General features: G+C 44.8%; 1 protein-coding gene and 2 long non-coding RNA genes across 5 annotated transcripts in view; 2 read left to right on the top strand and 1 right to left on the bottom strand.

Annotated features, from left to right (window-relative positions):
- Positions 1–329: 329 nt before the first annotated feature.
- Positions 330–9,752, top strand: LOC129144646 (uncharacterized). Its single transcript, XR_008549071.1, has 3 exons — positions 330–1,003; positions 7,292–7,432; positions 9,460–9,752. It is a non-coding gene; the product is annotated as an uncharacterized LOC129144646 (long non-coding RNA).
- Positions 888–18,985, bottom strand: LOC119259332 (uncharacterized). 3 transcript variants are annotated; one of them, XR_008549068.1, is made up of 4 exons: positions 18,546–18,985; positions 17,982–18,151; positions 13,715–13,865; positions 888–925 (listed from the first exon to the last, which is right to left on the bottom strand). It is a non-coding gene; the product is annotated as an uncharacterized LOC119259332 (long non-coding RNA). The 3 variants fall into 3 exon arrangements; XR_005128432.2 differs by lacking the exon at positions 888–925 and adding an exon at positions 3,794–4,241; XR_008549069.1 differs by lacking the exon at positions 888–925 and adding an exon at positions 7,611–7,631.
- A 355-nt stretch (positions 18,986–19,340) lies between these two features.
- Positions 19,341–27,760, top strand: part of TTC7A (tetratricopeptide repeat domain 7A) — a 104,020-nt gene continuing 95,600 nt past the window's right edge. Inside the window, exons 1-2 of the mRNA XM_037528103.2 lie at positions 19,341–19,880; positions 27,214–27,377. Of these exons, the coding sequence (XP_037384000.1) occupies positions 19,697–19,880; positions 27,214–27,377 (348 nt within the window). The 5' untranslated portion in view covers positions 19,341–19,696. The remainder of the gene's footprint in view (positions 19,881–27,213; positions 27,378–27,760) is intronic.

Raw genomic sequence — 27,760 nt, 5'->3', positions numbered from 1 at the left:
CCCCGCGGCGGCGCCCTGCGCACGCGCGCACTTCTGCCCGCCCATTGGCGCCGCGAGGCCACGCCCCCCGGCGCCGCGGAGGGGGCCGCGGCGGTGCTTCGACGTGGAAGCGGCTCCGGCGCAACGAGGGCCGGTCTGCTGCCCCGCGGGGTGGAACTCGGCTCCGGCCCGGGTTGGGCCACCTGAACCCCCTGAGCCCCGGGGTCCCGGCAGGTTGCTAGGTAACCGCGGACGCCGTCTGGAACTGGAGACCTTGGGACTGGGAAGTTGCAAGGGGAATACTGATGGGGCGGCCTCCAAAGCCAGCTCTGGCTCTGTCTCCACCTACACCTTTGTAGGTGCCTCCACCTTTTTTTTTTTTTTTTTTTAAAGATTTATTTATTTATGCATACAAGAGCTGGGATACAGGCCAGAGGTGCAGAAGGTGAGAGGATTCACCAAAGACAGAGTGGGGAGCAGAACAGGCAGACTGAAATACACTGCTGAGGGGAGCAGCAGGCGAGACAGGAGAGGTCTGCCGTGCCATGTGGGTATCTCTGCAGCCGGCGGGGCTCGAACCGGCGCTGCAGAGGCTGCGGATAGCTTCACAGCGCTGCACTCAACTGCCTGCGCCACTAGGAAGGCCCTGCCTCCACCTTTTTAGGGCCTCAGGCTGCAAGTTGGGAAGAAAGATAACGGGGATCCTAATTCCAAACCTGATGAAATGGCCGGAAGACACTGGAACTGATCTTGGATCCTGTTTTTCCAAGAATGGTCTACTTCCATCTTGTTTAATTCAGCAAGCTGCATCAGCTTCTGTAACCATTTACTCACCTACCAGTCCCTTTGTGACTTTGTAAGGATGCATCAGTTCAAATACCAGCCTATCTGTACAGTGCGTAGTATCAACCGCTTTGAGAAGACAAAGTGCTTCCAAAAAACAGATCTGTAAACAAAAAAAGAAAAGGTTAAAGCCTGCGAAGTCTTCTCCTTGCACAAGACTTCAATACAAGATTGCCATTCGGTGAATATTTTTTCACAAAATGGGTAAATGAATTTGGGGCTGTCATTTTTTTAAAAGTCCTTCCCCCATTTGTGTCTATAAAGATACATAATCATTTTTTTTTTTATGTGCCTGGATACAGAAAGGGAGAGACAGAAGAGTGGTTAAGTAAGTAGATGTTGGGGGAACCCTCCCTGAAGTCTGCTGTAGCAGATCAGTGCCTCAAAAGTTGACCAAGGCAACTGCTCTTGACAGGGCCTAATTCCTTCTCCCATCTTCCTCTGAGTTGGAAATCTGTTAAGCCTGTCCAGGAGAAAAATCCTAGGATCCCAGAACCCTTAAAGAGACCTTTTTAACCCAAGAACACCTTTCCTTTCTTTACTCTGAAAGCGGCTTAGTTTAATCTACTTCCAACCCTGCATTTGCAGCCCATCCTTTCTTCTATTAGCCTATTTATTCATTAATTCAGTAATATTTCCTGAGGACTAATATGGACTAGTTGTGCTAGGAGCCACAAGTACAAATAAGATACAATCTGTTCCTACAAGAAAGTGTCTCATAGTGTCCTCACTATTTAGCCAATGCTTCCACTTTTTTCTGTAGATTTTATCCTCCCATTGCTCTCTTGATCACCAATTGCTCCATCTCTAGTAGAGGATGGCGGTCATGGAAGCTTGCTTTCTGGGTTTTTTTCCCACCTGTGCTACTGTATCTACATGCAAATATAGTGGTTCCTTCTCTGTTCCTTGTTTTTACTTTCATTCCTCACAATCACCCACTGCTACTTTGAAACACTTTCTTTTGTTTTCTGACACTACACACTTTTTTCCTCCTCCTATCTGACTGGCTATTTTTTCTTTTTTTGAGTTATTTTCACTGGTTTCTCATTTTCAACTCAACCTATAAATATCAAAGTTCCCAGAGTTTTATCTGGAGTTCCTTCTCTGCTCTTCACCCTGTGGTTTTACGTAGCATTTCTATGCAGATGACTCCAAAATTTATATCTCTAACGATGAGCTCTCGCCGTAAGTCCTAACTTCTCTAAATAACTGCTTACCTGACCTCCAAGTGTCTAAAACTGACATCTCAAAGTTAACTTGCCCTCTAAAATGTTAATTTCACATCCCACCACCCTGCCCCCAGTGGGTACCTCTCTCATTTTGTCCATTTTAGTGACTGGCACTGCCATCCATTTAGTTGCTCAAGCCAAAATTCTAGAAGCTATTCTTTGCACCCTCTCCCCACCCCAAGTCACTGAGATATAACTGACATCCAGGAAGCTATGGTCTGCTCCCTGTATTACTGTGAGGGCTTCCGAACTGATTCCATGTTTCCACTCTTACCCCACACCAGTCCATGAGTGAGAAGACACATTTGTTTAAGCCATTTATAGGTAGGTTCTGTACCTTATAGTTGAACCCATTCCTCACAGGCAAATAAGTTGGCATCAGAAGTAGGACACTAAAATCTGAAGGTAAAGGTAGCAAGAGGTGAAGACTATTCCCAGTTGGAAAGTTAATGACCAACTTGTTAAGCAGTAGTGAAATTCAAACTGCTGTCATTTGCTGGGCCTTGGATACAGATTACATGGCAACCAAAGTTGTATTAATTATATAAGAAATCTCAGAAACTACAAAAAAGGTATTCAGTGTTGTTGAATTTTTTAAATTTTTTTGTTGTGTTTTTGTGACTCTCAGTAGTCCTTCTAGGTAGTGCCAGGATCTGGTTAAGTTTATCAAGATTACATATAACTTATTTGAAGGTAGAAACTAAATCAAATAAGAGAGGAACTTCTTACTTGTAGCTTACAACTTAAATTCGCCAAGTCCCACAACTTGGATCCTTGCTGAGTGGAAATAAACAATTCTGTTTGCCCAAGTTAAGGCAAGCACAGTGGAGTCAGGGAAAAGGCAGCTTTATCAGACGTTAAGATTGAGCTCCAAGGTAGCAAAGGTGGGAAATAGGTGGTATCTCTGCCTGCAGCTGTTACTTTGAATCACCTTAACTGCAGGTGTGCACAAAAGCCAGCCTTAGAAAACTTAATATTCTAGTACATGCTTTTGCCTGTTTTTCAAAAAGAAACACTTGAAGTATGCACTAGAAGTATGCACTAGAAACTAATAAATGAGGACAGAGGTAAGAATAAGATCTTAACATCTTTTTTATTGCTTTGATTTTTTTTAAAAAAAAGCAAGTAAATATATTGCCTGTTGGGAAAAAAATAATGTTTAATTAGAAAACTCTTTAAAGCTTCCCTAATAAATTATTTGATTGTGATTATTCATGCCTGGAATTGGCCAGAAGCCTAACAAATAATTGAGGGAATCTTGTCACTAAAATCTCAAGCCTGGTCAACATTGGTCTGTTACTATTTAACCCTGAAGGCAATTCTTGGGCTCCTGACTTCCCTCCAAGAGGGGGTGGGATGCAACAGATTGTTCATTCTGCACAGAGGACAGAATAAGGGAGACACTGCCGGGTTCCCTGACCAAGAGCTCAATACCCTGTCCCCAAAGAGACCCCTGGCTATTTTTATTGAGCAGGGTTGTGGCTTACTGAGACAGGTATATTATGTTTCCATTCTCTCCTGTTTTTCTGAAGGAAGATTTTTTTGTTTGTTTGTTTTTTTCACACTGTGTTGTATGTGTTTTTATACATTTTACTGATGCAGAATTGTATAGGAAAGATACCCCCTCCTGTTTACCATTACACTATATGCTGTATACTTCTGACACCAAATGTGTGGGGGTTTTCCCCTACACCAAGCAAGTCTCTGCTACACCTGCTGAGTTTTCCTATAATTCAATTTAATTCTGATAATAACCAAAGTTAGTGCAGGTTAAGGACTCAGTCCTATAAGACTGTTACCCAGTCTAGACATCAGTCACAAATAATAGGTCCCCTGGTTGCCTACATGTGTCCCATGTGACTACCAACTGGAGATGCACACCACCCCATCTTGGATTCCATCATTTGCTAGAACAGCTCATAGAACTCAGGAAAACACATATGTTTACCAGTTTAGTGTTTAATAAAGGATATCATGAAGAATGTAGATGAACAACCAAATGAAGAAATATATATGGCAAGGTCTGGAAGGGTCCTGATGCAGGAGCTTTTGTCCTCATAGGGTTGGAGTGCCCCATCCTCCTGACACACAGATGTGTTCACCAGTCTGGAAACTCTCTGAACTTGTACTGTTGGGGTTTTTCTGGAGGCTTCCTCCCATCGTTGACAATCTCCTTTCCCTCTCTTCTTCCTGGAAGGTGGGGGAGGTAGACTAAAAGTTCTAAATTTCTAATCATGACTTGGTCTTTCTGGTGACCAATTGCCATTCTGAAGTCATCCAGGACTCCACCCAGAGTCCTCTCATGAGAACAAAGGACACTCTGTCACCTCAGAAATTCCAAGGGATTTTAGGTACTGTGTCAGGAACTAGGATCAAAGACCAAATATTGGAATAAAAGATGCTTCTAGTGCTCTTATCATTTAGGAAATGACAAGGTAGTTTTAGGATTTCTGTGCCAGGAGCCAGAGCAAAAGCCAAAATATACATTTTCAATTATTTGTTACTAAGATACCCAAAGACATATGCACACACAGAAAAGCATGCAGCTCCATAGGTTTTCAGAAATTGAACACATCCACACAATCAGTGCCCAGATCAAGAAATGGAACTTTACCAATACCCTTGTGCTCTCTTCCAAGCACTAACATTACCCCAAAAGGTAATTGCTATTCTGACTTCTAACACCACAGAGCAGTTTTACCCGTTTTTTAATTTTCTGTAAGTGGAATCACACAGAACATATGTCTTTGATTTCTTTTACTCAACATTATTTTGAGATTCATCCACAGTGTGTGTAGGTTTAGATCGCTCGTTTCTGTATGCTGCTTGATCCGACTATTTCTGGACACCTGGGTAGTTCCCAGTTTTAGGCTATTATAAACAATGCTATTTGAACTTTCTAGAATATGTCTTGATGCAAACCTCTTCACAGCTCTGTTGGGTAATTACCTAGGAGGGGAATTGCTGTCATAGGGAATGCAGATGCTCAGCTTTATTAGGTCCTGCCAAAGTGTTTCCAAGTGATTGCATCCATCTGTATTCCAGGAAGAACATAGGAGAGTTCTGTTGTTCCTCATTCTTCCCAACATTTGGTAGTTTCCATCTTAGAACTTGTCCTTTCACTTCAATCATCAGACCCTGAGAAGCTACATCTGTACCTGAAAGAGGAGCCTGCAACAGTGTACAGAGCACCTGGACTCCAAGCAGGTGCTGAGACTTTAGAATTAGGAGCTTAGAATTAGGAGACTTTAGAATTTAGGGACTAGCGGAGACTTTAGAATTCTCTCTTTTATGGAGGAGTGAATGTATTCCGTGGAATATGTGTATATGGGAGAGTGAATTTTAGGTGACCACAGAGCTGTACTAGGCCAACTCTGGGCCATCAGACTGGGTGGCAGGCCAGTTTCCATTTTTATCTCCTCACTCTTGTTTGTTTCCACAGTAAAGACTAAAAGAACATGAAACACTCACTTTCCTATCATCTTTGCAGCTAAATGGTCACAATAGAGTTGTGGGCAATGAGTCTTAACAGGAATCTTTTGCTTTTCTGACAGAAGAGACAAGTGACTGATGCAGACCTTTCCCTTCTCCCAGCCCTGAGTGGGCAGGTATCACTTCAGCAGTCATCCTCAGCCATGTAGGAAGCAGGGAAAATTTTAGAAAGTCTTCTCAACACTGTGGGGCTGCTGAACCAGGACCTGCAGACCTCCAAATGGCCTGTCATATGGGGAGAATGTCTATGTATAAATCACTGTAAGACTTGTGATGAAAAGCATTCGTTAGTGGTCAAGAGGTCAAGCAAGATGTGGACTCCAGTGTTTATTGAGTTTGTCAGTGTGGGGGGTCAGAGAACAGTTAATGTGGAGCTCTGGGCAGCAGCCAGTCTGTGGTGGGTGGATGAGTGGCTAGTAGGTAAGCACTGGCTACCGCAAGTAAGGGTAAGTCTTCAAGCAGGGACTGTGAGAGGAAAGTAACTCAAGGGGGTTGCAGGATCGAGGAAGGGTTGTCTTAAGATGGAGGGTCTTATATATGTTTATAAATCCTTTTGGGAAAGGGCCAGAAAAGATGTGATTGAAGAGACAGCAGAGTGGACGATGGAAAGAATAAGGTTATCGAGGAGTCAGGAGAGAATCTAAACAAGGTTTGGAGGGGGGTTAGCCTGAGAAGGAGGAAGATGGCTGTTTTGTGAGAGAGCACTGATTGAGTGAGGTGAAGTTTGAAATCATTGTTTTGTTGGGAAAGCAGCTGCCTAAGGAAGACAGAAGACTTCTGACCTGAATTGAAGGCCCAGATGAAAGTGAAGTTCATTTAACATGGTAGAATATGTATAATTATTTGATTATATACAGTGGTTAATGTCTATTTCTTGAACTTTAATTAAAAAACTGTGCACCTAGGTCGCAGATGGATGTGACTAGAAAATAAAATAGAACAGAAAGTTATCTAACAAAAAACCAAGTTCCTCTCAATCACCAACTGTTCCCCTTCTTGCTAGTTGCTGTTTATGACCACACCAGAGTTGAAAGGAGGATGGATTAGAAAGCGGTAAGGGGAATGAGGAAGTTCTCACTAGACTGGTACAATAAGCTGGCTCTTCCTTGCCCTCTATTTGTCTTGTGTTGAATGCTACCTCATGAGTATTTTTGTGTGGTTCACCTACTGGGGCCCTCACTCAGTTTCCTTGACATGGGCAGCACCTTTTTGTCAGAAGATTCTGGGGCCTCTCTTGATACCTGGTTTCTCTTAGCTCTCACTCCAGCAGACACTCTTTGGGGCAAGAACACTTTAAAAATGATCACAAACTGGTTTAAGAACTCAGGACTCGGGTCAGCTTTGAGAGGAATCCAGGGTAGAGTCCAGTTTTCTTGGTGATTTCCATGAGATGGCAAGTCCTCTGGGTCCCCATGTGGAATGTAAACAGTGGAGAAGCAATACTGAGGGTAACATCTGGGAAGAAAAGCCTGAGAGACTCCTCAAGAAGCCCTTGATCCCTAGCCTGTTTAGGAAAAGGGGACAAGAACTCCCAAGCCTTCCAAGGGAGCCGGGGGTGAGAGCAAAGCATGCCGGATGAGACCTGGTGGACGGGATGAGGAGAATGCAGAGAACCTGGTGATGAGAGGCCCTGGGAAGACTTCAGACATTAGCAGCAGCAGATGCAAAAAGCACAGGACATGGCCTATCCTGGGTGTATTTGCCCTCCGAGCTTTACTCACTCTATTCCCGTTGTGTTGTTTCCCAAGGGGGCTGAGCCCAGTGGGTTGCATTTCCTAGCCTCTCCAGTCAGCTGGCTTCCTGGTGGCTCAGCTAATAGAAGGCTCAAGCAAGGGATCAGATGATGGAAGAGAGTAAAAGATGCTGCTTCTGCTAGCAAAGGAGACTCGGTGAGTTTGAGCATTTCCAGGCACTCTGATTCCATCTAGATTTCCCCATTTTAACTCCCAAGTTTCCATGTGTTTTTAGCCAATGCCATAACTTTCTCATAAGTGATGTGATTCATTTGTAGCTTCATTTTTTGTAGTATGGTTCACATCATAAACCAGATACTGCATCTAGATTTTTAGCTGCTGAGGTTTAACATCTCTATGGGGGAAAAAAAAAAAGTTTCTTTCAAGACACTCTGAGTATATGGTTTGAAATGAGGATTTTAAGTTTTAAGTATGTTATTTTTTTTTTTTTTTTGGAAAGCTCTCTTATGCTTATAGCCAGCAGAGCTATTTAACTCATCTTATATTCCCATCATGATCTGCCACTGTTCACACAGGACATCCCTAGTAAGACTGTACCTGAAGAGTAGGACATTATAGGGAATGCCCACGCAGTTTTAGAGATTGTTTTCTAGGCCCTCCATTTTCATATGCACTATTGGCTAAAATTGACCTGCCTGACAAAAACCAGTTTAGAGCATAAGGCCACTTCTTTTTCCCCACCTCATCTTTTACCTTTCATCCAACCCACTCCATTCCTCCCTCTTTACACCACAAAATCCCATCTTGAATCTTACTAAGATGCATTCTTCCAGGATATAAAACAGTCAATAAAAGTATACAAGGGACAATTCAGATTTCTGATGTCAATAAAATCTGCTTGAATCAAGACTCTGTGGTAGGGCTTTCTACTTCTCCCTCTTACTCAAGTTTCTGATAACATGATCATGCGCATGGAAAATACTAAAGATTCTACAAAAGAAGCCAATATTGCTATTAAATCATTTTTAGCAAGGTCATAGACTATAAGGTCAATTACAATAATGAATTTTATTTCCATATATTATCAACAAATAAATGGAAAACAAAATGTTAAAATACCATTGCAATAGCAACCACAACACGAAATACTTAGCAATCAGTCTTCAATTACTTTAAGCACACTTTTTCTATAGTCTGATAATTCTATAGAAGTTACTGTGGTCTAGTTTTGCTATTTTGTGTATTTTTTTAGGCTATCAGAGTATACCTTATGCAAATTTTATACACACACACACACACATTTTTAAAAGAATAGTCATTAGACTTGTCAAAAAAAAAAAGATTTATAAGAGGAGAGGGAGAAGAAGAAACTAAACACACTGGGAACAGTAAGTTTTTGGATATTTTGGTTTGCTATTGGGGTGGGGAGGCTAGTTGATCAGCTGGCATCTAGCAAAGAATCTAGTCTGTGCAGTGTGTTCCTGAACAGACTGGCTCCAGTAAGCAAAGGAGAATGAGTTCTGCAACTGGCAGATTCTTCTGACGATGCAGAGATTTTAACTGTGGAATATTTGTGCCAGGCTGATGCTATCCCTATTAGACCAGGTCTGTATCACTTCCCACTACAGAATTTGTCAGCTGTTACTTCCAGTAGATTATTTCTTCCTGCATTTTGTGACTTTAGATGCTCAGTTTGATTACTTCTATCTGCTCTATATCCATTCTTAAATTAATTTTTCAACTTGGGGTCCTGGGTTTACATAAGTTATGTCTATTCTAGGTCTATTCTAGACCTGAATAAGGGCAGACTAATTTTAAATTCTCCTGGGAAATATTTTTTTTCCATCAAGACTAGGCCAAGAGGGCCTCCCCGGTGGCGCAGTGGTTGAGCGCTGGGTTGCGAAGCTGCCCGCGGCCTCTGGGGCGCCGGTTCGATCCCCGGCTGCTCCCCGGCCACCGGAGGAGGGTCCCACATGGCGCGCAGACCTCTCCTGCCGCCCGCTGCTCCCCTCAGCAGTGTACTTCGGTCCTTCTGCCTGCTCTGCTCCCTGCTCTGGCTCTGGTGAATTCTCTCACCCTCCTGCGTTTCTGACTGTACCCAGTGCATGTATAAACAAAAACAAACAAACAAATAAATAAATAAAACATGCCTCTATAAAAAAAAAAAAAAAAAGACTAGGCCAAGAGATACAGCTTCCTGTGTTTTCTTTATGTCTCTGCAGATTTTGTTTCTGATGCATACTTTCTTGGACCGTATAGCCCTTTGAGAGGCCTCAGGTTCTATGGAAGTATCAAGCCTTCACTCTTGTTAACTCAAGATCTCTTCTTTTACTGCAACATGTCAGTTAAAACTCCTTGGTTCCTGAGACCAGTAAGCCCCCAGGGAAGCCTCATTGTCAGCTCATCCAATATTCCCTTTCCCCTACCCCCAATTTGGCTCCACCTTCTTTTTTTGATCACTGAGAATTTTCCCTTTCTTGTAAGCTTCTCTCTCTGATTAACTCTCCAAGTTATTTATTTCACCATCATTTCAAGATGTTTTGAAAGAAACGGACTATTCATGTTCACTAAGAAAAATATATTCTAGAATATATTGAATATGAGTGGTTGAATTAGAATATTTGAGAATAAATTATTACTTTGAATTTAAATATTCCATGTGAGTGATATTCATAAAAAAATAGCTTAATATTCATTGTTTTCAAAAGGGACATTCTTAAGTTTTTGGTAAATTGCACATTGGAGATAGATGGAGATTGAAGTAACTGATCCTTCAGTGTGAGGCTTTGAATGAATGGGGCATTTTCTCCCAGAAGGTCATAGGGTGACAGATCAGGCCTAGAGCAGCCCTGATATTGGCCGCTCCAAGTCCCATGTGGAAGTGTCTCCTTTAATCTTTTACCCGTCTCCCGCCCCCAAACAGGTCAACTATGTCCTGGGGCCTGGAAAAGAAACGGTCCACTCTGGAACCCACTTGTTGTAGCCTTGGTTCTTTGAAAAGTGAGCCCAGGACAAAACTTACTCATATTTTATTGGGAGATCAAAATAGACAGTTGGGCCAAAGGTGCATATTGCCTTGGTGACTAACAAATATCATATCCTAATGCAAAATTTGCTCAAACATATTATAAATCAAAGAAAGTCTCAATTATTAATTTTGACCTATTGGGCTGGCAAAAATGTAAATAACCAATGTTACAAGTATATTGGAGGAAAGTATGCACTGGAAATGCTTATCAAAAGACTTAAAAGGTACGTACCCCCAAACCCAGCAATTGCATTTACACAGTACTCGCTGGTGCAAACACAAATGTAGCCTTTTGATTTTTCTATAACAGATCTTATTTCCTCTAAAGCACCCCTCTTAGTGTGAAGTGAGCAAAAACTAAATTTAGTTCACTAAATCAGCTGGATTCAATAATGTAAACTGTCCATTTAGATAGTCTCCTCAGGTAAATGCTTGGTCTCTCCACTTTTCTCTGTCCTCTTCCACTCCAAGATAGTTTTAGGTATATAGGGGATGCAGGGACACCATATTCTTGTGGTGGTAGGAAAAAGACTCCTTGGTGTTCATATACATTATAACCCCTTTTTTGTTATTAAAGTACAAATGTTTCAAAGAAAAAATGGGACAGTATTGCACTGAGTCACTACTTCATTTTATATTTATGTACAGGTCTAATTTTTATTAGAAGCATGCCTTAATTTTATAATCAGAAAAAAACAATGTTTTAATTTCAATAAAAAACAACAGGAATTTGGAAGTTTTGATTGCTATTCCCAGATATAATGGTTATTGAACAGCGAAGTAAGGTGTAAGTAGACCATAAAGATGCAGATTTTCTTTTTTTTTTAAATGTAAGTTTTTTTAAAGATTTATTTATTTATTTATACAAGCACTGGGCACAGTCGGAAGCGTGGGAGGGTGAGAGAATTCGCCAGAGTCAGAGCAGAGAGCAGAGCAGGCAGACAGACGGAGGACACTGCTGAGGGGAGCAGCGAGCGCGGCAGGAGAGGTCTGCCCCCCATGTGGGACCCTCACCGGTTGCCGGGGATCGAACCGGTGCTGCAGAGGCTGCGGGCAGCTTCGCAGCCCAGCACTCAACTGCTGTGCCCCTGGGGAGGCCCAAGATGCAGATTTTCAAAGGAAGTTTTCAATCAAGTTATCTCTTAGATTCCCTCACCCAGGGAGAGGATGCAAAAGTCAGAAGAGGGGATACTCGGGAATTTGGAGGGACTTTCTTAGGAAAATCTCAGAGGTCACCCCTCCAGTCTGAAAGAGGTTTCAAGGGCACTGTCATGCCCGCCTGAGGAGTTTCATGTGTACTCCCAGCTGCTGGACACACGCTAGCCTGGTGCTGGCTGGTTCTGGAAGGTTAAGCAGCCCTAGCAGAGACCAGGGCCTGGACGTGAGAACAGGCAGGTCAATGAGACCTGATATGCCACTGAGTACAGGTCAAATGAGACAAGAATCCTGGGGACCATATAAAGAGAAGCCTGACCAAGACTGTGGCCAGTGAGAAGAGAGTCCCAGTGGGTGGAGGCTTTAGGGAGCAGGGGACAGGATGAAGCCAGTGAATGAAAGGATGATGAATCAGAAAAGCCCAGCAGGGGAGTCTCCCAGCACCTCTCCAAGGTCCCTTAGAGTTGACTTTAAACATCTTCCAAGAGACCTATGGTTCTCTAGATGTAGGAAACTTAAAGTCATTTTACCAGGAATGTCCTACTTCCCCCTCTTTCTTTCCCCATTTCAACCTTAAAGGTCAGAAAGAGCAGCTAGATGGAGAAAAAATGAAAGAGAACATGGCTCCCTCCCCAGCTGCAGAGAGCCCACCTGCCATGGGGCCCTAGCTGTGGGGAAATGGGACAGAAATCTTTGAATGAAGATTTAAATATTGATTAGTTTATTGGACTGAATCCCTGTAAGTACTGAACTAAGTCTACATTTGTGACTGAAAATGACCCTTGTACTTTTACCTAAGGGCGCCCAGAAAATTTATGAACTTGGTAACATTTTCACTCACAGCCAGTAAAAAAAAAACCATCCCAACCCCCATTGGAAGGGATTACAAGGCAGTGGAGGACAAAATAAAGTGGCTTTGGTGGATACAACCCACAAGTCAGCGTACTGGTAGTACAAGATTCCTTTCTTCAAAAACACTCTGCCTTGAGTTCCTGGATACACTACAGCAGTCTCGCCCAGAGGTCAGCTCGGAGCACCTTGATCCTTGGTGGTCTGAATGTACTGGGATTCAACTTAGCAAGTTCCAAGCCTGAAAAAATTTGAGCTTATCCAACAATTTCTGCTCATTCCCAGAAACTTACTTGAGGTACCCTTATCTCTTATTTCTGTGTGTTTTGTTTCCCCACATCAGTCTCTCTGCAGAAACCAGCGTCGCTTAGCATTCTTTCCATAGAAGACTCTCCTCACAGAAAGAGCAGTTGTGAGTAGCAGAGACAGTACTGAAGGTTTGCCACCTTTCAGAGTGGGGCAGTGCAGACGGAGGTTTCTTTAATTAAAGTTCAGTTGAGTTCCACTACACCTAATGAGTAACTGCTCTCACCCAGGTACTGTGCTAAATACGGGAGAAACAGAGGAAAAGGTACCCACTATTCTCAAAATACTGACAGTCTAATCAGGGAGAGAATGTAGGACAATATGATAAATGCCTTGAAGCCCAGCTTGTATGGGAGCACACAGGAGAGGCATGTAAATAAGTGAGGATGGGGAGGAGTCAAGGAAGACTTCCCTCTGTAATAACAGATTGGAAAAAGAATCAACTAGAAATTCTAGAATAGAAAAACACAAGAGATATTACAACAAGGGGTGGGTTCAACAGCAGTTTAGCCACAAGAGAGAATCAATGAATTATAAAATATAGCAGAAGAAATATCTAAAATGAAGTAAAGAAAGACAAGCTTGAAAATATAAAACAAGGTTAAGAAACAGAATACAGTGAGAAGGCCTTATATCTAGGTGGAATCCCAAGAGGAGAGGAGAGAATGAGCAGAGACAGTATTTGAAATGATAATAACTAACAATTTTCCAGAACTAATGAAAGACTTCAAACTCAGAATCAATTAAGAACTGTCAATCACAAGCAAAGTTAACTAAAAGAAATTTACCATTGGGTAAGTTAATTAAAAATCTGCAGAAAACAAAACAAAAAATATTAAAGATAGGTAAAGGAGGAAGATAGATAATTTTCAAAAAGAGCATCCATTAGACAGATAGCTGACTTCTCAATAGCAACAGTAGAAACCAGAGAACAGTGTAATATAGTCAAAGCCCTAAAAGAAAACTGCTACTCTAAAATTCTATATCCAGCTAAAAATAATCCTTCAAGGGTAACATGAAAAGGCATTTTAGACAAAGAAAAACTGAGTGATTTATTTACTTGCAGAAACACTGTATTCTATTTTTCTATTTATGCATAACAAATCACTACAAATTTAGCAACTTTAAGCAACACCCACTTATATCTCACAGTTCTGTAGATCAGAAGTCCAGGCAGTCTAGGCTCTCTGCTTAAGAGTATCACAGGCTGAAATCACAGTGTTGGCTGGGGCTGGAGTGTCATCTGAGGTTCAGGGTCTTCTTCCAAGATAATATGGTTGAAAGTGAGGTCTAAAAACAGTCTAAGACTCAGAATCATACAAAGTACAGCCACATGTCACTTAACAAGGGAGTAAGTTCTGAGAAATGTGTCATTAGATGATTTTGTCATGTGAATGTCATAGAGTTCACAAACCTAGATGGTACATACAGCCCATATCCCTGAGTTACATCGTGTAGCCTATGGGACCACCCATATATGAGGTCTGTCATTAACTGGAACACACGACTGTTACACTAGAAAAATAATTTTCACTTTTTTTTTTAAATTAAGAAACACTTCTAAATAACACTAGGTCAAATAATGTATCACAAGGGAAATTAGAAAATATTTTTAATTGAATGTTAACAAAATTTTTACAGCTCACTTCTCATGGTATATAGCTGACAGAAGGAAATTTATAGCCTTAAATGCAAATACTAGAGAATAAGAAAGGTTGAAAATAAATGAGCTAAGATTCTATCTCACAAAGTTAAAATATGATTTGGGAGCGTATTCACAAAGATAGTTAATGGGTATTGACATATCTGAGCATTAGTTTTAAGAGTCAGCACATAGTTGACCAAACGGCTTCTTTTTCCTCTGCCATAATGACTGACAATGTTCTAGACTAGCTGCTCTGTCACCTTGAACCCCAGGGCAAAGACAATGTGGAGAAAGACCCAGGTAACCTGGATGGAACAGGCAGCATGAGTGAGAAATAAACTCTGTTATTGAAAGCCCTGAGATTTTGGGAGGATTATTTGTTACCGCAGCATAAGCTAGGCCCGTATGACTGTTAAAGAAGTAGAAAAGAAACCCAGATACAGTAAAATAAATGGCATAATAAAGATAACTGAAAAGATTAAATGAAACTGAAGGGGGAAAAAGTTATCAACAAAGGTGTTCAATTTCCCTTTCTACCCTTAAACCCACAAGAAAAAATTTCTCTCAAAATTACAGGACACACTGACAATTTTGAGGTTGATATAAACACAATAATTTAAACCTGAACACTATTATATACCCTCTTTCTCAGAGTCAACAAACTGCTGTGGTCATGTATCTATAGATATCTCAGTCTTCACCAGTCCTGACTGTCAACCTTGAACCTTTAACCAAGGAATGTTCTTTTCTCCTTTGTGACAGAGTAAACTCATTAACTTAATAGCAAGGGATTTATTGTGTATTTGGAACTGCCACATTAAATGCTCTCTGATGGCCTCTTCAAGAGACCAGTCCTCCGAGACCTTCATAATGAAGTGCTGGCTAATTTAGATATTGCTATACCAATACTTTTGTGTAGAAAGCAAGCATAGATTGAAGCTATGTGGTAGGCAAATAATTTTACTGATAATCTGCTGCAGTTATGCCCAGCAATGTTCAGCCTGACCCTCTGAGAACCTCTACCCAAACCTGCACAATAGCCTCCAAAACAAGGTGCCATAGAAGGAATAAAACTGATAATATAAAGTCGTAAATAGAAAGGAGTCTTTATAGCTTGTCCCAGTCCTTGTCATACTCATCTTCTCAATCAAGAAACCCAGTGGAGGGGGCCCTCCCCTGGTGGCGCAGGCGGTTGAGCGCAGTGCTATGAAGCTGTCCCCAGCCTATGTAGCATGGGTTTGATCCCAGCTGGCAGGCGAGATACCCTCATGGTGCGGCAGACCTCTCCTGTCTCACGCGCTGCTCCCCTCAGCAGTGTATTTCGATCAGTCTGCCTGTTCTGTTCCTGGCTCTGTCTCTGGTGAATCTTCTAACTCTCCTGCACCTCTAGAATGTACCCCGGTTCTTGTATGCATGAATAAATAGATCTTTAAAAAAAAAAAACCCAGCGGGCAAGAACATAAATTCATCTAGGGCCCCAGAGCCATAAAAAAATCATTCACTATCTGCTTCCCTTTAGAACCAAACTCATACTATTTTATCTTCAGGGCCTAAGAAGTCTTTGTAGCTCTATGTTGTACTTTCTTTGGTATTTCCTTAAATTAATATAGTCAGTGTTCATTTGGCTTTTCTAGGGAAAATCAGCAATATAACTGGACAGCTATGTATCAGTTTCCTCAGATCACAGGTCCTCAACCACCATCTCCAGAGGCTTAAATTGCTCTGCGAATCTATTCTTATCCGGCATGTGGATAACTTTTGTTGTGTTCCAAAGATGAACTGAGTTCTAAGAGTGATTCATCTATCTTCTTACTCTTTTAGCTTAAAGAAGATAAAAAGTTTCATACAGAAGTTAAAGCAAAGTATTACCTAGGAGATTTATCCCATGGAGGGAAATCCCTTACTCTAGACAATCAACTGTACAAAGGGTCCATCATTAATAACTAAGAGACAATTATAAGGATTCCTGGGTCTCACTGGCCACTGCAGGCAGTGTGTCCCTAACTCCTCTGAAATTCCCACACCATTATTTGACTTACCCAACCCCTCAGTAACCAAATATTTTCCCTGGGAACATGAACAGTCATTTTGTGAGTGCAACATAGTTCTTCAACATTCTCTCTCATTCTGGGTCTAAGTAAATATCATAAACCTTTCTACCTATAAGTGTATGAGAGATCTCAACAAGCCCCTAACTTCATGAAATTGAACACCAATAGCTTACGACAGCCTGTCTGGCAAACCAGCGGTAAAAGCTTCCCCACCTTTCTAGGGGCAGCAGCTAAACCTTGAGGCTTGTGTCAGCCTTGGCTTTAGAGTTTCCTTTAAAACAGATGGTACCTCATGCTATACACTCTTTACAGACTTAGCTTAATCCACTTGTCAGGGGTCGATTTACCTCCTGTGAATTTCATTACTCTCTCTGAGATACTACTAATGAAACCATGGTGGTCCTTTTCTGTTTATATTTATTTTGCAAGATGAGCAGGGCTGGCTTAGGAGAGTAAAACAATGGGACAAAAATACCCATATCTATTTTAAAGGGAAAAACCCAAGATTTTTCATACATTATCCAGTTGTGTTTCAGAGCGTAGGTCCAGAAGAACATTTGACTTCTCACTCCCCAGAACAAAAAATAGCCTTAAGAAAATATAATTACAATGCCTGGCTCATGGTTAAACAGACATCTTTCAGAAGTCGTAGCACTCAGTTTTATTGCAATTCTGAACCCAAATTTGAGTTACACCGTAATTCAGGGAAAAGTAATCAATCACACTCTAGCAACTACGGTTTTCTATACTTTGTTCCCCAACCCCTTAATATTGCCCATATGTATTGCCCAAAGCCCCATCCTCAGGGAGGCAAATTTGAGCTTTTCCTCTTGCCTTCTTTGCAGATGACTTTCACAAAGCTTTTTCTCTTCTTACTCTAGTGTCATAATTTGCTTCTGTGCTCATGAAGCAGTGAGCCTATTACAAGAAAAAACTTAGACTGTCCCGGCAGTGGTTTCCTTTGCTCTAGGAAAAGTAAACTCAGCTTCACCTTATCAACAAGTTATTTTGGTAGCATTTTCAAGCTAGCAAATAACAGCAATCTTTATCAAAATTTTTCCTAAGCTCTTATATGAGAGATTTCAATTTATTAAAAAATAAAAACATTACTATATGTCTTTTATTTTGGCCATTATCATGACCACAGTCATGGCTGTTCCTTGTTCTTATTCCTGCAGTCTCTTACTCCCCTGAATAATGTCAGTCACTAGTGGGCCAGGGTCTTGTCTCTCTGGAAAATAACAGTGAAGGGGTTTTGCAGTGGCAAGAACAGTTCTTTGGAAGTTTGAGCTGTGATACTGTGTACCTCACCCCCACACCCTATGCCCACACAAATATTGGTGCATGGGTCAAAAGAAGAAATAGCAACACCCCTCCCCACCATTAGTTCCCTAGTGTCTTGCAACCTGTATGGGGTTGGGGAAGAGGGGATGATGGGAAAGGATTTGGGGGGAGAAGGAGAGGGGTAATTTCCTTATTTCCTCAGGATTGCCCTCCCCTTATCAACTCTGTTGTTGTGGTTCCCAGGAGAGACTCCTGGGAATGCTGGACTTGGGACATCAACACCACAGGGTTTTCTCAAGCCACCCTAACCCAAAGGACAAGCACAGCTCTCTCCAAGTGAAACCCAGTTCTGGGGACCAGCAAGGGCAGCCAAAGGGTAGCCAAAGGCCAGCAAGGAGTTTATGTAGATTGAGTAACTTGACTCACCTATCTTGTCAACTCAGTCTGGGTGTTCAGAAAAGACCTCAGGTGCTCAAAACTGCAGCCAAGGTCAGGAAATCCGCCCACTTTGCCAAGAAAGGAGTGAAGCTGTATTTTGAACCTGCAGAGAAGGATATCCATGCAGCCTTGATCCATGCCCTTGCTGGTCACCAGAGCTGGAAGAGGAGGAGGGAGGCAGGCTCAGGAAGACTGCCTTCAGCAGGTAACCCTGTGACTACAAAAGAAAGGGCCCTGTGGGACTAATCAGCAGGTGCCTGCCAGAAATAAAAACTTTCCCACGTTGTCCACACACAAAGCACAAAGCTGTGTTTCTCAACACCATATAAGTTCAGGCTCACTCCCAAGTCACAAGTGCACAACTGAAGACCCCCATGATGAGCAAGCAGCGGGGCCTAACTCAGGAGACTATACTTAGAGGCTTGCTCTGACTTTCCTGTCTGGAGTCTCTGGCCTGTGCCATACAATAAGCCACTTAGATGCAGGGGATATTTGGTTTGGTTCTGGGTTCTGGTCTTGCTGTGATTTCTGTGTGATGGCCTCAATGCCCACCCTGGACTGTAAGCGGCCGTCACCCGCAGCTGGTCTTCAAGGAGCGGGTGTTTGTCCACCTCCTCGCTCCTTGCTGCTTTGTAATAATCCTTTGAACTTCTTAGTGCCCCACAGCGCCTGGCTGACCGCTGCCAAGAGCTCGGTATAGCTTTGATCACAGTCTTTAGACATCAGAATTAATAAATAAATACCAAGTTGGAGACAGGCTTTAAAACCTTTAAGAAATCCAGGGCAACAGAGATTCCGCAGAGGCCAGGCAGCCAGTTGGGGGTGAGTGGGGGAGTCAAGTTAGAAAGAGGAACTCTGTAAAAAAAGAAAAGACGCAGGGATCGGGGAGCCGGCGTCCCGAGTGGAGCGCAGCGGAACCCCGGGGTTTCCTCCCGGGCGACGCGCAGGGCCGTGCGTCCCAGCCGGGCCAGACCCGGGAGGAGCTGACCGACTCCCAGGGGAGCCTCTTGGACTTGGGGGCACCCGGCCGGCCAGCCTCTCCCCGGATTTGTGACGTGCCGGGGGCAGCAGTGGTGACGGGGCCACCACATAAAGCCGGGTGGTCGGGGCGGGGGTCTCGCAGGCCGAGAGCCCCGATGGGATGGGGAGGGGGCGGGCAGCGAGGCGCCCCCGGGCGCGGGGGGTCAGCGCAACATTAAAGTGAGCGCCGAGCGCGGGGCCGGGGGCTGGCGCCGCGGCGGCCGCGAGCGCCCCTTGCGCGCCAGGCAGCCGTGGCCGCGCTGGCCGCCCGCGCGCCCCGCTCGCCGAGGCCCGGCCCCGCCCCCGCGGGGGTGGAGCGGCGGCCGGGGGCCGGCCCGCAGCTGGCGGCGCCCGGGCCCGGGGCGGGGGCCGTGGCAGCAGCTGCAGCAGCGGCGGCAGCGCCAGCGCCAGGAGCTGCTGAGGCAGAGGCGGAGGCTGCTCCCGGACGCGTTCGGGCCGCGCAGCCGGAGCCCCAGCCCCGAGGCGCCGGGCGGTGCGCGGGGTGCTGCTGCTGCTGCTGCTGCTGCGCGCCCGCTGCCGCTGGGGCCCCCTCTGCCGCCCGGGCCCGGGCCGCCGCCCGCGCCCCCGCCGACACCCCCCGCGTGTGCGCCTCAGCCGGCACGCCGCCCCCGGCCGGGTCTCCACTTCTCGGCCGCGCCTCCCATGACAGCGCCCGCTCGAAGATGGCTGCGAAGGGCGCACACGGCTCCCACCTGAAGATCGAGAGCGAGCTGGAGCGCTGCCGCGCCGAGGGCCACTGGGACCGCATGCCCCAGCTGGTCCGGCAGATGCAGGCGTTGGTCGTGCCCAGCGGCGGAGGCAACCGGCGAGCCAGCCCCAGCGCCGCGCTCTCCTCTCTGGACCCCGGTGAGTGAGGGAAGGGGGCTGGTTCACGAGCGCCCAGCGCGCCAAAAGCGCCGCCTCCTCCAGGAAGCGCTCCCCGACTGCCCCCGGACGGCGACGGCCGCCTTGGGAATTACTCTTCCTGTCGTGCTGATCTGAGGAGCGGCCTGAGGAGTTATGTCTGCCACAGGGGAAAGAGTCCTCCACAGGTTGGGTGCTGTGGGGAGACAGACAAGCAGCTTCTGCTCTCTGCCCTTTAGGATCACGGGGCACCTCTGTTTACTGTGAAATTGTGGTGTCGGCGTGAAACTGATCTGGGCAAGGGCTGGACGCTTGCGCCACGGTTGCAACGCCCCCCCTCACCCCTACCCCACTCCTTAAACTCCATCAGGTAAAAACTGTCTTTCCTGCCCTCCTCCTGCCCCCAAGTCAGGATGACAACGGAGCTGTGTCCACAGGGGACAGGCTGGGGGTTCATGAGCGCCAGGCTGGGGAGGCAGAGAAGTGCACAGAGGCCTGGTACGCCTCGGTTTCCTCGTTGTCCCACTCCGGGTCCACTGCCGCTGGCTTTAGTAGTAGGGCTGGTTTGTCTGGGCCGGGCTCTTGTGCTGGGGGCGGGAAATCACCCTGATGTGGCAGTGGGGAAACACCCGCCCCAGCCTCCAGTCCTGTTCCTGGTGCCTTGTCTCAGCCTGGAGAGTCTTCCCTGCACCCCTGTGCACAGCCAGTTCAGAGACTTGGGGGAGGCGGGCAGAGAGTAAACAAACACAGATATAAAGAGTTTTAAAGACTGCCCAGCCTGTGTAGACTCTGTGGGGGAGATGGAAGAATAATAGCAATAGCTGAGGCCCATCTAGCGCTCACTGTATGCCAGACCCTGTCTTAGCACTTTAGCCAACTCATGAATTCCTCCCTACAACCCCATGTGCTCTTCTCTGCTCCACTTTACAGATAAGAAAACTGAGGCACAGAGAAGTTTAGTAACTTGAGCCAGCCAATAAGTGGGGGAACCAGGATTTGAACCCAGGTTTCTGTGTACATTCTTTAAGTCATATACAGTATTACGTCTTAAAGATGTATAGCACAGAATCCGGGCTGGAAGAGTTTCCAAAGTGAACAAGGAGGCAGGGGGGTGACTAGAGGGTAGTCCTGTGTTAGGCTGTGGAGCTCAGAGGAAGAGAAGGCTTCAAGAAGCCAGAATGTGTACTGGCCTCTGACTGGTTTGGGAAGGGCAGAGTGTCTGCCCGGCCCCAGGGAAGCGTAGAAGGGTGGATACTGAGGGGGCCAGGAGGCAGGGAGGGCCCATCTGTGAGACTTTGAGCTAGATCTGAGCATGGCAGCGAGGGGCAGTGACCAGAGCTCAAGGTGTATGCGTGGGAGAAGCTGTGAGAGTGGAAATGGAGACAGACCCACACAGAGCTCGGGGCCAGGAACAAGGGTGTCCTGCGCTCACAAGGGGCTGTACTTCCTACAAGGATCTTGAGTAGTTAGTTAATGGATATCCCAGGGAGAAAGGGTGGAGGAACCAAAATGATTAAGGAATCAGACCTAAGGGATTCAATATTTTAGAGAGTTTTTTTAACTGTCGATCTTGTCAGAGCGGCAAATACGCTCGCCTGGTGTGGCGTGCGTGCCACGGTTAGAGGGTAAACACCATATTTCTCATACTTGCCTGGACCACATTCTATCAAGCATTATCGGGAAACACGGGTATGGCACGGATTATAAGTGGCATGGTATAATTATAGTTTCTGTATTTGTTTTTTATTTTAGTAAACAAACCTGTAGGGAGGGCAGGAATGCTTTAGATATATGGGCACTATGGCCCAGAGAGGTCATGTAATGTGTATGTGGAAGAGCTTGTATCCCAATCTGATTCCTTCCCACCAAGTCCATTTATGGCAGAGTGGGGAGCAGAAAGCCAGATTTGGCTTCAGTGTGGGAGTTAGACCAGCACCAGGAGGGAGGTTTGGCTTTGGTTCTATGAGCAGTTTTTCTCCTACTGTTCAGTTCAGGGACATTACCCCAAAATACAATATACACACATACACACAGAGGAAGGAAAACCAAAAACTACCAAAGACATGTGTAGAGCATATTTTACATTGTCAGTTATTTTCATTCAGTCTCCACTGGGTTCCCTGATAACTGGAGGAATACAAAGCCTGTTTACTTAATTTGTTTGGGCGGGGGTGGGGTAGAGGGTCCGTGCTTAAAGTTCCACCTGGCCTGTTAGAGTCTACAGCCAGTGACCAAAAGCTTCAACCTTTATATAACTTGGAAGAGAAGAGGAAGGTACTGAGGAAGGAAGCTGAACCCCAGTTGAACCCCATTTTATAGACAGAGGCCCTGTCTATAAATAATAATATAAATAATAATAGCTCCCAGGGTATTCATTTCACTTCAGGGGGACGGAGGAGAGAACCCAGCTGTAGGGGGACCTTTTTCTGGTCTGGTGGGAGTGAAGGATCAAGAGATCCTTAGGCAGAAGGGAACCCCACGCCCTTTTCCTGTCTGGGGAGGCTGCTCCCCACCACAAACCTGGGAGGGTTGGTTGCTGCTGTTTGTGTGTTTTCTTTGAAACTCACATCCGGCCTGGATGAAGCAGGGGAACCCCAGAGTGCCACTCACTATGATAGGGTTTATTCATGTGAAAACAAACACCCCATCCAACAGTTAAGTAAAACAGAAAAGAAAAGTTTGTTACGAAAAATTCCCCAAATAGAACCAATCCAATGTATCCCTCAACTAGCTTCAGAGATTATGGCCTCGTGAACAATCTTGTCTGAGCAGCACCCTGGCTTATTCTCCCTCACACTGAAATACCTCAGTATGTGTTTATTAAGTTACTATTGAAAAATATAACTTCCATACCATTGTCACCATTCCCCTCCCCCCAATATCTAATGACTAAAATTTACAGTTCGTTTGTTAGAATCAGGACCCAAATAAGACCACACATTGCATTTAGTTGATAGAGTGGTGGGTCTTTCTCCCACCCCCCTAATATTTTATGTGTACATTTCAATATTTGAAATTTCAAGTTGAAAGAATTGTGCGTTTGGCATACCTACCGTGGAGATTTGGATATTGTCTTGGGGCTCCTAACCTGTAGTCAACGCCTATCTGTTTTTTTAACAGAGTGATTCTTTTTTTTTTAAGAAGAGATTGTTCTGAGCATTTCTTCAGCTGAAGTTAGAAAGGGATTTGTGGGAGGCAGTAGCTTCTCATGAGTTTGGGCTGCTGCTTCCTCTTGCTGTGGCTCACCCTGTGAGGTGAGCAGCTGCAGAGTCCTGGTGGGGAAGGGACTGATCACCAGACTGGCTGGTGGGACCCAGGTTTCCAGACCGTGAATTGGCAGGTTGTGGAGATGGGAGCATTGCCCTGCAAATGTGGGTTGCAAATATGTGCAAATATCCTTCCTTGAGAGAAAACTAAATGAAGTTGGAGTGCAGGAAACCAGCCACCAAAGAGCTTTAAGACAAGAGGAGTGGGGAGACTGGAGCATCCTTTGGGCCTCTGCTAAGGGCAGGGGACTGGATGGGGCTGCTAGAATCAGCCTCCGACTCCCAGAGTCTGTTTCACTCACTATCAGGAAGTCATTCCAGATGACTCTGGGAAAGGAGAAGCTGGAACACAAACTGGAAGAGGGAGTAGGTTTTAGACCTACTTATTTTAATAACTATTAATATTTTTTAATAACTGAAAATCTAGAACTTTTAATAACTGAAAGTCTAGAAATTTTAATTCCAAAATATCCTTCAGTACCATAGACTGACAAGTTGAGAATAGTGGGATGAAAAGGAGAGCTGAACAAGGAAGAAAAGAAAGAAAATTCCCAATACCTATTGAGTGTCTGTTAAACAAAAAAACTAGACCAGGGCCTCCCCGGTGGCGCAACGGTTGAGCTCTGGGTTGCGGAGCTCCCCGTGGCCTCTGCGGTGCCGGTTCGATCCCTGGCTGCTCCCCGGCCACCAGAGGAGGGTCCCACGTGGCGCGCAGACCTCTCCTGCCGCCCGCTGCTCCCCTCAGCAGTGTACTTAGGTCCTTCTGCCTGCTCTGCTCCCTGCTCTGGCTCTAGTGAATTCTCTCACCCTTCCGTGCTTCTGACTGTACCCAGTGCATGTATAAACAAACAAACAAATAAATAAATAAACAAACAAATAAATAATAAATACATGCCTCTTAAAAAAAATAAATAAAACAAAATTTAAAAAAAAAGAAAACAACTAGACCAGCTGGGGAGGTGGGGAGGGAAGAGCAAGAGCAAAAAGGCCCTGAACCTCACAGGTATATATGACAATGAGAACAATTCTTACTCCTAACCTTGGAGTTACTGTTAGATTTGAAAGAACTGATTATAGCTCTTAGACTGTTCTTTGTTTCTAAACTATCAGAAGTTCTGCTCTGCATGGGAGACAGGATAGACAGACTGCTCTTTGGCTATGTTCTTGTTGTGAAATATGACTGTAACAATATTATATCTGTAAATGGTATAAAGGGCTGTGCATAGTCAGTGTTACTACATAATGAAGTACCTGGCACTCAGTGGGCCCTCAACAAACATCAGTCCTCCTTTCACGGTAAAAAGCATTCTTGCGGTTTAGAGCAGGGCTTCTCAAATGACCCACGGTGAGGAATCCTTTTAATGGCTTTGTTTTTCTTAAATTCCCAATCTGTTGTGCTCTGATACTTTCATAAGATACATAAACTGCTACCTCCCAATTTTTTATTCTATTCAACAGATCTAAAATTATTCTGTGACATTATCAACATTTCTGAACGGACTCCAAATTTCTGCACTCCTCTCTGTGGGATTAGGTCACACTCAGCAACACACACACACACACACACACACACAGAGTCCATGACCACACTTTCAGCAACATGTGTTCAGAGAGTACTGCAGCTATTTTGAGGTGAGGAGCCCACCCTGGGGAGTATTTCCACAAGTGAAGTAAAGAAAGCTGCTTTCTCTGAGCTTGAAAGCTGGGGAGCCAAGGAGCTGTGGGGAGCCCAGGATGGGGCCAGTGCTGCTGGGGTCCACCAGGTTGCAGAAGGAGGTCGGGCTTGGGAAGGGGCGGTTCTCTGGGAGGAGCAGTTCCTAACCTACTCTGGCTTTATAGATGTAGAACAGTTAGTTGGGGAGGAGAATTTGTCCAGAGCCCCTTCTCACTCCCCCTACCTGCCCCCCACTTCTCAAGCTCCCTATCTGAGAGCTGCTGCTCAGATGCCTGCTGCTAAGCAGCTGTGCTTTAAAATTAAAGGAGAAGATTGCCTTTTGTTTGATTTAAATTTTATTTTTGATTAGGAAATATATTCGAATGGGCCATTATTCCAAAGACGCCACAAAGAGTGAAAAGCCTTCCTCATATGCCAACAAGTTATCAGATGTGTGTTTCCTTCCACATTATGTATGCTTAATACGCAGTGGCCCACTCCGTCCACTGTGTGCACTCTGCTTTCTTATCCATTTATCTTAGAGTTCATTCCATAGCAGCACATCCAGAGTAGCTGCACTACTTTGTATGGTAGACTGCTGTCTCTTTCTGTGGATGTACCATGCTTTATTTAATCAGCCCGCTGTTAGGGATATAAATTTTGTTAGTGTAAATAACATTGTAAGAACGACCTTATATGTCGGTCATTTTATACCTGTGCAAGACCATCTGTAGGAGTGGAATTGCTGAGTCAGTGGGAATGTACAAAAATAATTTTGATATATGTTGCCAAATTGCCCTTTATAGAGGTTCTACCCAACTTCTACTCTCCCCCCCACCAAAACCCCCAGCAGTGGATGATAGTTTGAAACAGGTACTTTTTTGGACTGTCTACTCTCCATGTTAATTTTAGAAATCATGAGGTAGATAGCAAAGGATCCAACAACAGGCCATGATGTCCCAGAAGGAGAATCTCTGCTAACTGTTTTCGGGATTCTGGGCTTTGGGGTTGTCCTCGGTAGGGGATTTCCCTTACGGAGGGAGATTTGCAGATTTGGACCAGTGGCTTAGAGTGGTGAGCAAAGTGCAGCGGTCCTGGGAGTGAGGAGGGAGTGACATTTCTGAATAGCCATCTGTGCAGCAGTAAGAACTCTGTGAAGAGAAGGGTGCACTCACCCATTCCCGACATGTAAATTCCTGAACCTCATGGCCTACCCATGGGGCCATGATGATGCTTCTATTCACTCCGCAGCTATTTACGGGTCGCCTGTGTCATGGAAGGCCTGTCCCCACCCTGGTTGTGGGGGAGGCACAATGAGCCAGTCACACAGCATAGCTACCCAGGCCTCCAGGAAACCGTGCTTGGTCTAACCCTGCCCACAGAACACCCAGGTCACCTCTGCTGCAGATGGCAGGAATGTGGTGGTCACAAGACTGGAGTTTTCAGTGCTGTAGGAAAAGGCAGCAAATTAAACCCAGCAGAATAAAATCACCTGCCAGGCAGGGAGGTCTGCAGATAAGCTAACATGAGAGAATCCAGAAAGTGCCAGTACTCGGTGTTCAAGGATTTGCCTCACTAAACAAGTAAATCTGTTTCCCACCATCTCCCTTTGGCTGCTAGGTTACCCCTGGGTCATGTTAAAATACCTCCCAAACGGAATAAGCCAATTGAAATTACATTGAAATTGAAATTAGGAGCACATGAACATGTATTATTAAACTACTTCATATGTTTTTCCTCTTAGATTGTTTGGGGGAAATTCCTTCTTGGTTTTAAGAACTTCTTACCAGTAGTAGGGCATGGGTGTGACTTTGTTCCTCATTTTAAATTCTAAAATTCTGGGAATTTGTCCCAAGTCCTGGGAACTCTGCCTCCCCAACTGCTAAACTACAGAAAATAAACCCAAAAGGGCTCTTTGTACTGTGATCGTAGTAGAATGCCTGTGTTTTTTCTTTAAAGTTTGCTTGACTTTTTTTTTTCTTAAGATTTATTTTATTTATACAAGAGCCTGGGTACAGGCCAGATGCACAGGAGGGTGAGAGGATTCACCAGAGACAGAGCGGGAAACAGAACAAGCAGACTGACTGAAATACACTGCTGAGGGGAGCAGCGGGTGAGACAGGAAAGGTCTGTGCGCCATGTGGGTTGCTCTGAGGCTGGGGGGGATTGAACCGGTGCTGCAGAGGCTGTGGACAGCTTCACAGCACTGCGCTCAACTGCCTGCGCCACCAGGGAGGCCCAAATTTGCTTGACTTTATGGGAACTTTATTTATTTACTTAGATCTGGGCCATGTACATGTTAGGGTGGGGGTGACAGGGGTGTGCAGGGGCATGTAGCAGTCTCCAATATCTACCAAATCCAGGGGACCGCTGCCCCTGTGACCGTACCCTCTCTGACCCCTGCCTTCTTTTTCAGATGACTTGGGGAAATTGCTTCTGGCCGAGGCCCTCGTGGAGCAGTGTTTGAAGGAGAACCATGCCAAGATAAAAGACTCCATCCCTTTGCCGGAGAAGAATGAGCCAAAAATGAATGAAGCCAGAAACTATCTGAGCAGTATCCTTAACCACGGGAAGCTGCCGGTAAGTGGTCAGCCACTATTTCCCCACCCTCCCAGTCCAAGGCCTCCTCTCCTCTTCTCCTGTCTCCTAGTCAGTTGTCAAACTTTCCCTGGGTCACTTGGTCACTTAAGGGGTGCCCCTGTGCTGATCAGTACAGTAGCCACTAGCCCCATGTGGCACTTGAGTGTTTGAGATGTGGCTAGTCCAATTGAGATGTACTATAAGCATAGAACATACTCTGGATATTGAAGGCTTAGTCCAAAACAAAGACTATAAATGGTCAATCATTTTTATCGATTACCTGTCAAATAATAAAATTTTAGGTATATTGGGTTAAATGAAGGTTGTTACAAAATTAATTTTACCTTTTTTAATGTGACTAGAAAAATTTTAATTACATATGT

The sequence above is a fragment of the Talpa occidentalis genome, unplaced genomic scaffold (genome assembly GCF_014898055.3).
Source record: "Talpa occidentalis isolate TD23 unplaced genomic scaffold, MPIMG_talOcc4v2.1 talOcc4.5, whole genome shotgun sequence".
Taxonomy (NCBI): Eukaryota; Metazoa; Chordata; class Mammalia; order Eulipotyphla; family Talpidae; genus Talpa; species Talpa occidentalis.
Note: the sequence above shows the minus strand (reverse complement) of the source record. Positions and strands in the feature narration are given on the sequence as shown.